Genomic DNA, 16,559 nt, shown 5'->3' with positions numbered 1-16,559 from the left:
AAAGAAAAACAAATACGCAGGGAATCCATGTTTGTACATTTATAGCAGATGTGTGCGTGTATCTGATTTTGCATGGTTGCATCAGAGAAGTTAAGAAATCAGTACAAGACTTCTGGTCATAAAACATCCCACCCTTTGTAAGTTAAACCTTCTGTCTGATGACACGCTGACTCCAGTTGCTTCCTTTAACTTCGGCACAAGTTCAAGAATACAGGATGACAAATACCACTCTCAGTCCACACAGGGTTATCAAACACCATAACATTTTATTTTTCCAATGGTCGACACCGGTAATTTGTAATGTCCTCTTGCATGATAAACAGCTGTCCTCTGATAAATAAAATATAATGGTCCAAATATGCTCTTCTTGCTAATTCAGTTACCAAAACATTGCTCCACTTCTCCACATCAACATAGCTGCCTGGCTCAGTCAGAGGTAAAATAAAAAAAAAATCCATTTTAAGGCAAGTTTGAAGCTCAAGCATGTATTTGTTTAATCTATGAAAAGTGATTAAGTGTTATGGCATGATTAATTCACTTCATCTGTTTTTATCAATACACCAAGCCAAGCATATAAACTGTTTTGCGAAATTTAGACATTTTTGTGAATTTTTGTTTTCCATTTTTATGCACACAATGTGCATATGTTTTTATGTATAAACAATAAGTGAACTTTAGACTTGCAGGAGGATAGATCTGTTTTACAGTTGGACAGAGCCAGGCCAGCTGTTTCCCTCTGTTTCCAGTATTTGTGCAAAGATAAGCTAAGCTAAGTGAGTCCTGGTTGTCGCTTCATATTCAATGGCGAGATATGAGAGTGGTATCAATTTTATCATCTAACTCTCAGCAAGAAAGCAGATGAGCGTATTGCACCAAAATGTCAAACTATTCCTCTAAGGTTCTCTGAAAACTGTAACAGCTCCAGTGCTGTGGTTCAGGTGTGAGATAGAGAAAGCAGAGAAATCGCCTCTGTTCCAGTGTTCACTTCCCTCTCTTCCTGTTATTACCTGCCTCTCCCTCAGTTTGTGTTTACGTAGTAAATAATCCACTCCTCTGCAGGGCTCCTCTTGTCTTCTCCATCTCTCAAAGCAATCAGTTGAAATGGTAGTAATCTGTTCCTTCCTTCAGATGCAAAGAGTTAAGGTTCTCCTCCAAAACACCTCCTGTCATGTCCTGCAAACGAAACAATATCTGAGTAAAAAGCAGGAACAGAAAACATGGTGGAGGGCGCAAATCTCCTCAAAACAACGTAAGAAGCACTATGATTTGTCCTACTGGCTAAACTTGCTTGCTTTCCTTCTTGTCTTCATCGTCTCTGCTGCACTGCACTAATGCCAAAGGTTGTACACAGATTAAAGAGATTCAGACTGACCTACAGTTAATTAGGTTTAACCTTGGCCTATGAGAAAAGTTCAGTTGAATATATTTGTTGATTATATGGTTATTTGACATCTGGGTCGAAAATTTGTCTGATTGAGTCCAGGTGTTCGTGTATGTGTATGTGTGTGTGTGTGTGTGTGTGTGTGTGTGTGTGTGTGTGTGTGCGTGAGAGAGAGAGTGTAGAGAAAGAGAGAGAGTATGATTGAGTCCAGGTCTCCTTGTCCTCTGACTCTGATTACTTCTCCCAGTTTCCATAATTGAGCAATTAGTAGCCCCCATAGGTGGGGTCACTCTAGATTTGATGTCTGGATCTGGCTGGGTGATAAATAGGTAATTAGTGATTTGCCTGAATGTGTGCGTGTGTGTGTGTTACTGTACATAAAAAAAAAAAAAAAATGAATAAAAGAGAATATGTATATCTTAGAAAAATGCTCTGCAAAAATTAATACATTTTTTTGAATACAAAATATATGCCAAAACATCATACGTGGAAACTGACCAATGGCAAAAACATGAAATGTTTGTACAAGCATCATGTGATCAAAGATCAGGCTGCAGTCTCTACTCAATTCCTGACCGCCTCTCCTCTGCGTGTGTGTTATGTCCTGTGCCGGGCACACGCCCTCGATTATTATGTCATTAACTTAGATTACGGACCTGAGGGACACACGGTCAGAAACGGCAAACATACAACACACAAACACACTTTCTCCTCACCAGTTTAACACAGATGATGAAGGGCGCGGAGGCGTCTTTATAGTGCAGAATTGGGATTTTTGGCTTTGGTATTTCCTGAAAAGATATCAGCCAAAAGAGAGTCAAACAAATCATTTATCACTGTTACAGCTTCATAGAAATTCAGTGAAATAAAATATTTGGGTAAGCATTATTTTGAAATGTTGCCTTTAAGCTAATATCCCTGGTTTGATGACCTTGCATCCCAGCTAACTGTAACATTAAATCACAATAAACATATTACACTTATCCACAGTGGTTGACCTCACCTTGGATTCCTCATATGTGTAAAAGCCTTTCTTGATCTTGTTCTCGTCCACATCACAGAAAGCTTTGACCTGATAAATGAATCAGTGAGGCGGGGAATGCTGTCACACACTCGCATAACACAACTTCTCCCAGCAGTTCTATCACAGAGGGACCAATAACAGTAGAAAAATATATTTTAGTTATTGTCTCACAAGTGGAGGTAACGTACTTTCTTCTGATTGGTCGGGCTCAGGCCTCGGTACAGCTTCCGGCCCTGTTTCCCAGCATTCCATATGGTGAAGCTCTCCCATTGGCTGAGTACTCTCTCCTGCAGGAAGTCCACTCGTAGCTTCCAAATGGTTTCCCTGACAACAGATGAGGCGATGATCAGAGGATGGGCTCACAGAAGCAGGAGTACAAACTTAAAATAAGAGATGTTGTCTGTAGACGTAATTGCTTTATTTTGTCTGAAATTTAGGAAAACTAATCTAGAAAACTCGTAAGTACACGCTGAAAGAAACATTTGATAGAAGAAGTGCTCATACAATCAGATCCAATTTTTTTTCCATCATTTCTCTCAGTAATAAGATTCTACCTAATAAGTACATCTGCTGACATCTGACGGGACGTTGGTAAAAAGATGTCTGACACAGCAGGAACTTGAACTGTGACATGCTCAGATCTAGACAAACTTAAAGATAAGAGTTAACTTTTATCTCAACTCTAAAAACATTCATCAGCTTCAAGGATGCAGCTAATGATTATTATTATTAATGATTATTTTCATGATTGATTAATCTGCCAGTTATTGTCTCAACTGACTTATCGTTTGGTTTATAAGACATCAGAAAACAGTAGGAAGAACCTGAAACCATCACCTTTAGGTATTTTTGCTTGAAAATTTACTTTAAAAATGAATCAATTATCAATATAGTTGCCAATTCTTTTCCTTTTGATAAGATAATCAACTAGACAACTTATTATTGCATATCTAATCAGCTTATATATCAACCTTCTGGTTTAACGTTTAATCTATTTGCTGTAGTTTTTTTAGCAGATTATTTCCTACGAAATTAAGACTATTCCTGGTCTTTCAGGTGAACTCAATTCAAAAAGATTTTTACCTCCAAACAGAGGTTTAAACATCTGGCTTAACTGTTGGTTTACAATCTGTTGATTGTCTAAATGCTTGTGTTTTGTGCTTGTCGGACTTTGTTTTAATGAAGTTAACATGTTCCCAGATTACAGCAATTACGTCATCATATCTATAATAACTGATAGAAATGATGGCCAAAAATACAAAAATTACATCCAGGTTTGCTTTTTTTATGCTTTCAGTGTCTGACCACAATCCAACCTCTAAATCTTCCAAAAGTATTTATTGTGTTTAATAAAAGCTATAATTGAACAGCAATAAAGTACTGTCTGATTTTTCAAGTAGACACCTGTACACCTGCTTATTCGTGCATTTATCCAATCAAATGCTTAAAACCCTGCAGATACAGGTCAGGAGCTTTAGTTAATGTTCACATCAAACATCAGAATGGGGAAAAGATGTGATTCAGTGACTTTGACCATGGCATGATTATTGGTTGCAGACTGGCTGCTTTGAGTCTTTCTTAAGATGATGATCTACTGAGATTTTCACACACAACAGTCTCTAGAGTTTGTGGTGCCAAAACCAAAAAAAACATCCAGTGAACGAGCAGCAGTTCTGCAGATGGGAACGCCTTGTTGAAGAGAGAGGTCAGGGGAGAATGGGCAGACTGGTTGCAGCTGATAGAAAAGACTAAGGTAACTCAGATTACCGCTCTTCACAACCGTGGTGAGCAGAAAAGCATCTCAGAATGAACAACACGTCCAACCTTGAGGTTGACGGGCTACATGAATGTAATCATGTCAGCATGACATCAGCAGAATCTCAAAGGAACGCGTCCAACATCCTGTGAAAGCCATGCCACGAAGAACTGAGGCTGTTTTGAGAGCAAAGGCAGACCCAGTATTAGTAAGGTGTTCCTAATAAAGTGTCTGTCTTGATGCTCTCCTCACGCTCTTCACCTCTTCCTCCTCCCTCACCCTCTCTCTCACACAGAGGCATGTGCTGAGTAATTATACGCATACAGTTACAGGAGGTACTCCACTCTCATCTCCTGATGTGAGCATCTCAGTGTGTCTAACAGTGGGCCTCATATGACAAACAAACCCTAACCCACCACCATCGTGGAGTGCGGGTGGTCCATGGTTTGCTTTCTATACAATCTCTATACAGGCTTTGATTCCAAGACATGGCAGTAACATGGCAGAGATTTACTGTAAACTGTATCTGCATGCACATACTGAAGCCTCCATCTCCTTAATACCCTGCAGATCAAAAGGCAAACACTTTCACAGATTCTAGTATAGATTCACACACGAGGGGTGCACAAACATATACACACTCATGCAGGCACGCCCACATCTATAAACACAGCCTTTCCACGTTAAGAACCCTCTCAACTCAGTTACTCTATGACACCATCTTAACTAATTTTTTAACAACATTTCTCACATACAAAAGATCTACACTCAGTTGTCAGTTTATTAGGAACACCTAGCTAAAGCTGGCGCAGCCTAACACAGCAATCCTACACTAAATCTTCCCCTCATGAAGACTATGATGTTCAACTGCATGATCATTTTGGTGGCTGCGATTTGTGGTGCTGTAGAATTGTACTGCGTTATGTTGACATGTGTTCCTATTATTTTGTCCACCTCATTTATATCAGTGAGGGCAGGCCAAGTTACAGAAACACAGTCAGATTAAAAACTGAACATTAGAACATTAGCCTGCATTAGTCTATACAACTGAGCGTACAATTACATCAATGTAAGTGTGAGAGAGAGAGACAGACAAAAAGAAAGAATATGATGGCTTAATTTAACTAGAGAGGAAGTAGGTAGGCTGTGATAGGAAAGGGTGACAAGAAGTGGGGGAGAGTGGAAAGTAGGCAAGGCGAGCTTGAAATAGGCCTCCAAAAATAGACAGATGATAGATGAAGACAGAGAGGAGGATGATCGGTGAAGGACTGCGTCAACACGGGCAGATATACGAGCAGTGGACAGATGTAGGGGAGGAAGGAAGGAAGGAAGGAGGAAAGGAAGGAGGGACAACAGGAAAGAGGGGATGAAAGGGAGGGAGGTGCGTGTGTGTGTGTGTGTGGTTGGGGGTTGGGGGGCATGAAAGACCTTCTCCTTTTGGTGCATTTTACATTTTGATGTAGAAACACACACACCTGCAGACGCTACATGACCTTGCTGAAGCACAGGCAACAGCGGGAATGTCAGCTCCTTCAGACACACACACGCACACACACCACGTTCACTTCTGTCCACAACAAGTTCGGATTCCCTCTGAGAGAGACTAAACCCTGAGAACAACACATGGTGAAATTCCTGAATCATACGCTGGGAAAGTGAATGAAATTCCAAAAACATATTCTGAAAATGTCAAGATTATGAAAACATGTGTCTCTGTGTGTGTGGGGGTGTGTGTGTGTGTGCATAATTGTGTGAGAGAGTGTCGAGCCCTGAGAAAATGTGGGATGGCAGCGGGGCAGCTGTGAGTAGGTGGATGAGCAACACTGCATCCAAATATGTGTGTGTGAGTGTAGCAGAGTGGGGATGGGAGTGTGTGGAGATACTGACTCTGTTACAGAGTGTGTGGTGGCCTTCTCGTGGTAACGGTAGATCAGCAGGCACTGGCTGACCCTGGACAGACCCCCTCCCTGACGGAGACTCTGGTAGAAGAAGATCAGATCCTCAGGGACTCCCTGGAGCGGAGGAAGTAGAGTGTGAAATAATGGTTCCAGATGTATATTCGATATTTGTTAATGGTGGCTGTGTCAGTTTAGGTGAAAGCATAATTATAAAGAAGCCAGAGCGAATCTAAAATGTTATTGTTTAAGTGAAGGTTTTAGTAGTCATCGATTAGTCAAATTCATTGACAACTAGTGTATTATGATAATCAATTAATGATTTCAGCTGGTTCCAGCTTCTTAAATGTGAAGATTTGCTGCTTTTCTTTGTCTTTTTATGACTGTAAATGAAATGTCTTTGGACAAAAGAAGCAATTCAAAAACGTCACTTTGGGATAACTGTGATGTTTTTCATTTTTCAATTTCAATTTTAACATTTTATGGATAAAACATTTACTCGATGATTAAAATAAGCATTAGTTGCAGCCCTAGACCGAACTGACAGAACAACCTGACTGACAATGTGTTCACGAAGGGAGGCATATTGCTTAGTTTTGCCCCACACTGTCAGTAGAGTGATGGCAGCAGCTGCTGAGAGCAAAACTTAATGTTTTTGACACTGATCAATAAAATTATTTGGATTTAACAGGGAACTCCACTGATTTTACACATTACAGTCTGTTTCCAGCTCTTGGTGAATAACTACTACTGCATATGTGAAAGGATTTGTAAAAAGCCTTTTGTGTCCCCAGAGGGAGCCGCGAGAGGTCTGATGAAGTGACGTCACTTCAGTTAGATCTGAACACACCACAAATTTGGAAAAGGAAAAAGCAGGGGGCATCAAATCTAACTCTGAGTCCAGAACCAGGCTAACATTGTAGATGTTGAAACTGAACACGGATGGAGCACTGAACATGGAGCCCATCTGAGGACGCGCCGATGCTTGGACTCTGTGTCATCTAGAGAGGAATCGGGAACACAAAAAGAGAAAAAGGAACATTGGGTGCAAAGGCTTTGGGAACTCTCACCTTGCCTCCCTCGTCAAATGGCCCAACCTTCAGGAACCAGTTCCTTGAGCAGAACCATGTCGGCATGACAACCGTGGGGCCATGAGATGTGTACACCTGAGACATAGAAACAGTTCAAACTGTAACAGAAAACACTTGGATACATATAGGCCAGAAATCCCACAATATCAGTTACAGTATATTATACTGTGACTTGAGGACATACTGTACATGTCCATACAGGTCACTGTGAAGGGACAATTTTAGGTACATTTTGTGTCACTTTGTCAAATCCTTAAACACCAGGGATTAATTAGATGACATGCTACATGTAGATGCTCACCCAAAGAACTTGGGTTATATTTATAGGTCTATTTTTTTACTTCTTGCGCCATCTGAAACAAGGTTTGTGTGAGAATGGGGAAGCACTGGAGAGATAAGAGATCACATCTTAACCAACAAATGCAGATGGACGACGGAAAAAACAACTTAAATGTCTTAATAAGTCATTGGATGACCACTTGTGAAATAACATGAACACTATCTCTGATCATCATTCAAGATTTGATGACTGTGAAAGACAAAATGAAAATCCCTGTCAGAAAGCAGAAATCATACAGTGACCATATCAACTAGTGCTAGAGTTGAGAAGCTTTAAATAAACCAAATACGAGCGAGAGGTTGAGTAAAAGCACTGCAACTGATCTGAGGTTGAATAAAAGTCTGTTGTTGGTAAAGGGAGAGCATTGAGGAACAGAAAACCTGCAGCATCAACCTAAAATAAGCTTGTAGAAGTGAGAAAGCAAGAGAAACTACAGCATGACCAGTGCACCTGAAAAAACAGTATTAGTTGTAATGAGTATAAGTACAGTTTTATTTTAACATATATCAATAAATATATCTTGTATATGTTTAATGTAAACACACAAACAAGTCGGCACTCAGGCTTCTACAATCACATCCTGTAACAGTTATCAGGATATGTAATTAGATTTATCCTTTGCACTTTATTTCACGACAAGCCACACCCCTCACTCACTCACACTCACACACACACTCACACTCACACTCACACACTCACTCACACTCACACACACTCACACACACTCACACACAGCTCCACTTTAAAAATAAAGTTTATCATGTTGCGGTTACAGAACGTACTGTAACATAACATGCATCATATCAGCCAAACCAGATCAGAATTTGGCTCATGGTTTGGGGAAATTTCCGATTTGGCTTCTCGGAACAGACAGTCAAAAGAAGAAGGACTGTTAACTTCTATTCCTGCAAACAAAACAGGTTAGAGTGCAGCAACATGTGCTGTCTCACAGAAGTGTGCGCTTCCTGAAGTGTGCAGTGGAAGGATACACACTTCCATCCTCTCTCACATGATCTTTGTCTGTTGAGTTTGTTTTGGCCTCTCCTTCTCTCTCTGACCGCAAACTCTGTAATACACCAGGATCACACCGTGGCCTCTATATGTCTTTCTCTTTTCACAGATGTAGCCCTCAACCCATTCGTTCCACTGTTCCCCTCCTCCTTTTCCAGACCCCCACCTCTTCTTCTTCCTCCTTTCCTCTATGTGTGTGTGTGTGTGTGTGTGTTGAAACAGTAGTGTTTTTGCATTCTGAACCTGACGGCCATTCCAGGTTGATGTTTCTTCGTACGACTACGTCACTGAGTTTCACATGCTCCTGTGTACATGTGCATGTGTGTTTGGATGTGTGTGTGAAACTGTTCTTGGCTGAAGCAGAATACTACTGCATAACTGAAATGCATCACAGATGAAGAAAATTGTGAAAAACATCTGGATTCAGCCAGTCAAACAGCTGGACAGAATCTAGTGAGTATGTGTGAGTGTTTGTGTGTGTGTGTGTGTGTGTGTGTGTGTGTGTGTGTGTGTGTGTGTGTGTGTATGTGTGTATGTATGTGTGTCCCCACCTACGTACATCTCCTCTCATTTCTGTTGAAATATTGCAACATTTTGCAGATGTAAGCTGTGGCCAAAAGCATGAATAAGAGGAATAAGAGTGAGTTCTGGGAAAACAGTGGACACAGAGAGAGAGAGAGAGAGAGAGAGAGAGAAAGAGAAAAAGCTGATGTGGATGTGATTAGTCAGTGGGGTAGGGAAAGTTTTGGATAACCATATCTAATGTCCTACAGATGAACCCTCAAGGTCCAGCTCTGGATCAAGTTAAACAAGCACCACCCTGAGTTAATCTCCGGTTTAACTACAGTTAGATTCTGTTCCTTTGCCTAGAAATTGAAAGTAAAGAAAGATAAAGTGAAGGAAGAGAAGGGCAAAGAAAGGGAGCTGCTTTTAAGCCTGCAGAATCAATGTATGATCTCATTCTCATGCTCCATGAAACTTAATATCATATAAATATCCTGGAATGTCTGCTAAGGAGTTATGCAGACTTTGTGTGTGTGTGTGTGTGTGTGTGTGTGTTTGTGTGTATGTGAAAGAGTGAGTCCAGGTTGTCTTGTATCCTTGGTGACAGTGTGTTTTGTTCAGACAGCAACAGTAGACTTCCATCTAGTGCCAGTGGTCCATTGTTTCACTTTTATATCAGTAGCTCTCTTATCATTTAGTGATTACTGTGACTATTCGATTTGGCGGAATGAGGAAGTATTAGCTTTAAAAGTGGTATATACAGATTTTCACTCAATAACACAACCACTTTATATTTTGGCTTTCTAAAGTCATCCATTTGTGACAAGAACAAATATGACATAATGTTATTATAATGTAAACATTTATGTTTTGCCAAGTTAGCAAGCCAACACTATTCCAATATAAAGACAACGTTATCACTTTGGCTGGCTTGCGTTGGGCCACATTACCAGGATTTCTGTCATTTGAGATGGACACTGATACACTTCTTGGTCGGGAGTCATGGCAGATGACATGTTAGACCCCTGACCAATCATGGCTTGCCATCTGTCACAACTTGTGCCTAGGTTCACAGAGACCGACTTCACCTTTTCCATCTGATAGCATCAACAACACATGTTTGCATATGTAACCATGAGTTTCATGAATGAAGGTGAACCTAGAATTATTTGTTGTCATTTGTTGGTGAGGTTGGGCTTTATTTTCCTTCCCTGTTGGTAGAAATGGGGTGAGTGTGTGGCTGGCTGCCCAGCACACATACGGTGTATGTATCTGAAGAAGGTGATTTCACACCTAAAGTTTGTTTGCTCTGGTCCGATTCAGTGGATGAGTTTGTAAACTTGTAGCCTTTTCCCCTTGGTTTGGTTTTCTTTCACACAGAAAAAGCGAAGTGAACCAAAATGTATCACTACAAACCACGTGAGAACATTCACTCTTATTCACACTTACTGGTCAGATTGTGTGACAGGAGAAGGAAAGTAAATACAGGAAGAAGCTCAAAGTTGTGAGTTCACCTGCTGGTGTGGTCGGACTGAGTTCAGAACTATTTCACACCAAAAACGAACCGCTCCAGAGTTCGTCTGGGACCGAACCGAGACCACATCCTCGAAAGGCTCTGGGTGGGCCAAAGTATGAAGGCTGATGTTGTGGAGTCTGAACTCAACACTAGACCTGGTTCAGTGTTGTCTGGCAGGCTAACCTTGATCTGTGGAACAGAGTTACATGGGCCCAACTTATATGGCCTAACATATCTCTCATATGATATCTATGTAAGCAGTAACACCCATGCTTCTCCTGCTATGACATGTCACGGTGTTTGGGGTGAAAAAGCAACACTCGGTCATGATGACCCACACTTGTTTTGTCCTAGTTCTCCATGTTGTTGCTCCATTGTACTTGTTTTGAAGTGATAGAAGGAGGAAAGGTGGCGCTTGATAACAGCAAACAGGAATCCATTAACTTTATCATCTGCCACAGACAGAAACTCTGGCTCCACCTGCTCTCTAGGGACATCATTTTTCCGTTTTGGGCCATTGAACTATTTTTTATGACATCCAGTCTGATGGGAACCCTTTAAATTTTGGTGATGGATTTGTTTGTTTATAGTAACTATACTGCTGTCTTTAGTGATATCAGTCATACAGCAGACCAGTACAATAAGCTTTATATGAGCACTACAAATCTATATGTGTACTGCAGTCTGAAGCGTAAGCTCGCAGACCTTTTTTTTTCAGCAAAATGAACTTTTCCTCTGCCAGGTTACAGTTTCCACTATCGTCTGCTCTGAGCAGACAGCTGGCAGTGTGACCTGCTTCCTCTGGCGGGACTGTCATGGGCAGTGAGGTGTCCACTGTCACATTTCCATGGAAACTGAGGCTGGCAGATATGCATCCTGTTTCTATCTGACCTGGTGACTGCCTGGCACATGACCTCTCATATGCACGCGGACACACACATTCATACACATCCAAATCACATTCGGTGCCCAAGCTGCGAGTGTTTACCTGTGTGAGGAGCTGCTCCTGAGCGATTGTGTTGATCCAGCGGGTGTAACGCTCTGTGGATCCCTCTGGAAGCCTCTCGACTCTGCAGCCAATCAGCTGTCATGAAAACACATGCACACAGCTTTCTGAGTGTTAAAAACATTTTTTCTTTTGACAGCCAATGAAAACATTTGCAGCCATTCAGGGAAAAATGCTGCCATAGAAGAAGCTTGGAAGTTTTGTTAGTTTATTGTTAAGCTGTCTAGAAAGAACTACGATCACCACTGGTTTCAGTGGTAAGCTTTCACAATAAAGGCACATTTTGGACAGTTTACTTACAATCACATTTTGAAAACTTGCGGGACTTTGGGCTCTGATCATTTATGAATGCATTTCTTATCATTTTCACACAATGTCAAACAAGTCATCCATTAATCAAGAAAATAATGGGTAGAATAATTGTTATGAAAATAAAGCCCTAGAAATTTTCAAAACGGCAAGATATTTATATTGGTCCTGTGTACTGTATATCGAAATCAGTTGTACCATTCTTGACATGTACAAGCAAAACCCCTAAAGAAAGTGTTAAATGAGAAGTAACAAAGGGCTCACATAAAGAAGAAAGAGGCTATACGCCATTGAAAACAAGTCATATCTTTACCCACAACCATGAAATATTACAGCAATAACAGAAAGGGGCAGGTTGTTTGTGCAGGGCAGCAAGCCTGCTGTCTCCACGCTGTCTCCCTCACTTCCCTCACACACACAACCTTTGACCTCTGACCTGGCAGGCCTCAGAAAGCATCAACACCGGATACTCACACTGCTCTGCATGCCAACTGCATGAAAGCGCACACGCACACACAACCAACACAAATATTTTTTTATTTGAAGGGAGGGACTGGTCAGATGGCCAGAGGGAGGGAGGGAAAGGGAAGGGGGGTGAAGTAAGAGCACCACAGAGAGGGAAGGAAGTGAGTAAGCGAATGCTTGAGGGAGAACTTACAGAGTTTGGGTGGAGGAGAGATGCCTCATACTGCAGACGAACTCTTTGAGGCAACATAACGTCATCCTGAGATGAAAAATCAATTGAAACACATAGCACATGTTAATTATGGTAATTATTCAGCACCATGTGACAACAAACACATAGCAGGTACCTTTAATTAAAATTAAAAATTTTAACTGTTGCAGTTTAGGTTTTTCTTTGCTCTGTTTCACAGTATGTGCACGTCTCTCTGAACACCTTTTTGTTTTTTTGTTGTTGGTTTTAAAGCAGTTATTTCACATAAACCATAAATCAAATCAAAGGTGATTACAATTACAGAAGTACAATTAAAGGCCAAAATTATATAAAATAACTAAAATATACAAACTAGAGACATAAATAAAGAAAAGAAATATCGCAGCTGAAAGACCTTTCAGTTTACACCATACAATGTTAGTAAAAACAAGATGCTGCCCACTTTTCTGGATTTTTCTTGGAAGGAAGAATATTGAAGTATACAGAGGGAAAAGAATGCATTTCAATGCAAGGATAAAGATAGAAATTTAAATTTAAGCTTCTAGAGGAAAAGAGGATGTGAACAGTGTTGGCAGTAGAACAGCAAAAGCAAGAGGGCAAATAGAAGAAGTTGACTGTTTTTTAAGAAAGCTGCTTTACTCAGAACAGAAGTGAAGAGAGGTCAGTTCAGAGGTTGTGGCCTTTGACTTTTGCCAATTCAGTCTTCAGATGAACAACTACAAAGCACTGTGCCAAAGACAGGGCTGCAACTCATATACATACAACATACGCACAAGAAACACGTATAGTATATATGAAACACTGCGCTCAGGTCATTAGTCATGTGCTCTGACAGCTCTGTCAAACAGTCACTGAGCCCCTGAGGTCTGAGTGTGTATACGTACAGCCTGTATATTTGGACAAACCAACATGATCTAATTATTTTTGATTCGCTACTGTATGTGTTACGAAAGATGAAATAAAACATGCCCTGTTTAATACACACACATACTTACCGCATCCTGAAAGCACAAGTATTTTCCACAGCTCTGAGATATTGCCTTATTCTTTGCATATCCCACTGAAAGACAAGGGAACAGCCTATGTTTATGTGTGTGTGTGTGTGTGTGTGTACTCCTGTGTGGTAGCTATTCCCATTTAGCCGCGTGCTATATTCAACCATTAATCACATGACAACATAGTAAATGCCACACTGTCATTTGTCACTGTCAAACCAAAAACATGCAACAGCGGCAGACATGCCCTCACGCTGTTTCCAACACAATCTGACTTAATATGTGACTCATTTTAAAGTCTACCAGTGTGTTTTGATTCAGTATAGTTGTCATTGTCATTTTTTCCTTCACATATACAGTACACATGGTCGGCTCAGCTGCCTCAGATTTAGAGGAATAAAAAACTTAACACCAAGGTTCTTAAATGATCTTTAAAGGCTGGTCTTATTTTGTTTTTTTCTTATTGCCATTAAATCCCAAGAAAAGACTAAAATCAACATTGAAGTGATTCTACTGACAAGTGTGTGAAACATCCTGTTCCTCTGTGCTCAGTGAGCCACACTGTGGCAGTGGGTGACATTTCCCTTCATTACCCTGAACACACACACACACACACACACACACACACACACACACACACACACACACACACACGTTATTACATGTTATGCATACGAATGTTATGTGTGTTACAAAGGTGTATAAATCCACAGCAGGTGAGAGTCTCCAACATATACACTATTTACTCCTGATTTTGGTATTGTTTGCTAAAAACTAGAGTGCAGCTGTTTCAGTACATTACTGACCTTTTTAAAAAAAAAAAGTAAACTATACATTGAGGAGAAAGAAAGTTTTGAGACGCACTTAGTCATGACTAGTTTTGGTCTATCCATGGAATTTGTTAATAATATGACAATATGCTATATATAGAAAACTATATAACTATAAAACTATATAGTTTTGTCATCACAGGTCCCCAAGCAAAACACGTTTACAATCTTGCTGATCCAGTGACACATAATGTTGCTACAGAGGTAATGTTTCTAACAGAAATAACTGCCTGAAGAAGAAAGTACATATAACAATATTTTTGGCTTGACATGTACACCTCTGTGTGTTGCATACACCTTAGGAAATTCATTTAACTTCAAAAATAAAAAAAATAAAGAAAAATCCTGCTGAGCAGTGTTGTTGATCAGATGAGTACCTGTGTGGCCTTACTGACCTCCTCTTGGTTGGGCAGAGTTGTGGCTAGAGGTCACCACTGAGATGCCCCTCGCCTCCAGTTGCTCCCTCCAACCCTCCACCACTTCCCTGGAGTCATCCTGAGGGACAAACGCAGAGAAATACACACTAAGCTTCAACTGCAGTCTGTTACTCCAAGACACGTGGTATTTACACACGCAAACTTACAGTGCTTGCATCGTCAAAGACAGACAGCTCCATGGATCCAGTGAAGTCTTGCTGTAATATGGCCTGCAGACATTCATCCAGCCAGCAGGATGCATTGTACACTGGCATGACAATACTCTGAGGATAAACACAAGCGTGGAGAATCCGTTTATTACACACTCAGTACAAACAAGCAATGCATCGACAACCAGACAGATATAAATGATTCACTAAACACACAATAGGGAGACTTTGTTTTACAAGCTGTTGACATTAAAATGTGCGCAGAAAAATCATCAGCGTTAATTTTAATTAATTTATGTCAATTAACGACTCTATTACATGGATCCACTGATGCAGTCATTCAGCCCTATCTCCTTTAGCTCCGTGTTATCTTGTAAGTCAGTTAGTCTATCACTCACCACATCCACTGCGCTCCTCTCCTCCAGCTGCTCTCCTCTCGGTGTCTCTGTTCCACCTCCCGCAGTACGGAACCTCTTCATCGGTGGGTTCATGTCGGTCTCCGACACCCCGTCCCGCCGCTGCTCAGAGAGCCCGCTGCTCATGTGGGCGACCACAAAGCCTTTAGCTGACGTCTGACTCTGGTTCGGCTGATTACATATGGGATATGAAATAACACATTAGAAACGCCGTCGTTTGCGTACAGTCGGTGAGAGTGTAAACCACAGCGGCAACGCACGTGAATCAAAATGTCAGTAAACACTCATGTTGTAACCCTACTCTATATGAAATGCATATATGTCAACAAAGGTCATGACTTGAAATGTTTCTTGCACATTTTAGTGACGGTCAAAGTAACAATTTTAGCAAAACGTGTAGTCCAGACATGCACGGTGGATTTCGGCTTCACAACTTCCGCAAACAATAAACTCCAGACGCTCATTGGCTCTCGCTAAACATAAACAGACACTGGATTCGCTCTAGCTTACTGTCAATCATCTGGAACAGTGACGTCACTGACAGCTTCTTCTTCTTGTCCCTCCGTTTTATGGCGGGTGGCAACAAGCATTAAATGCATTACCGCCATCACCCGAGTTAAATTTCCCCTTAATAAAACAAACATATAAAAACCATCATCTCACTGATCACTTTTCTTTTGATCTGTCTATTTTGTTTCAAATAATGCCATAGATGATGTTGATTCCAAGTGCAGGATTTTAACTCACAGCTATTCTCACTGTATCCATTGAAATGTCCACTATGCCCTTAATCCCTCTGTAAGCTTGCTAGCAAGATAAATGTTTTTAAAAAATATTCATATTTTCAAATCAGTCTACAGAGTTTCAAATATCTCATTGACGATATCCTGCCGACTGTGAGTGCAAAACAAAATTTCCAGGCTCCATTTATTTCTAAGTGGAGGTGAAAAAACTTTTTTGGTTTTTACTAAGAATTAACTCTTATTTTTTTTCTCTGGCTCTCCAAAATCAAAATTCTAAGAACTGGACATTTCAAAAAGTAAATAAATGAATAAATAAAAAAAAGAGAAAAGCACAATGTAGAGCATAGTTTCCCCTTCCAAATGTATTTGCATTCGGTCAGGAATTTAGAGAACGTATCATGTGTGCATTATGTACTCTATCATTTGTGTTTTGACAGTCAGTGTTCATGACAATAGGGTTTTGACAATAAATTCATAGTA

At 40.6% G+C, this 16,559-nt stretch overlaps 1 protein-coding gene across 1 annotated transcript; it reads right to left on the bottom strand.

The window, feature by feature from the left end:
• Nucleotides 1–246: 246 nt before the first annotated feature.
• On the bottom strand, nt 247–15,768 carry qtgal (queuosine-tRNA galactosyltransferase). The gene is made up of 12 exons (XM_023420565.2): nt 15,319–15,768; nt 14,918–15,034; nt 14,730–14,829; nt 13,505–13,569; nt 12,492–12,557; nt 11,507–11,602; nt 7,127–7,222; nt 6,049–6,173; nt 2,594–2,729; nt 2,385–2,453; nt 2,098–2,172; nt 247–1,173 (listed from the first exon to the last, which is right to left on the bottom strand). Exons 1-12 carry the CDS (start codon nt 15,460–15,462, stop codon nt 1,093–1,095), a joined length of 1,170 nt encoding a protein of 389 aa, XP_023276333.1. The 5' UTR covers nt 15,463–15,768; the 3' UTR covers nt 247–1,092.
• Between the last annotated feature and the right edge of the window lie 791 nt (nt 15,769–16,559).

Source organism: Seriola lalandi, unplaced genomic scaffold (assembly GCF_002814215.2).
Source record: "Seriola lalandi dorsalis isolate HSWRI2012SDOR001 ecotype SW California unplaced genomic scaffold, Sedor1 jcf7180002054654, whole genome shotgun sequence".
NCBI classification, from domain to species: Eukaryota; Metazoa; Chordata; class Actinopteri; order Carangiformes; family Carangidae; genus Seriola; species Seriola lalandi.
This window is presented reverse-complemented; position numbering and strand designations above follow the sequence as displayed.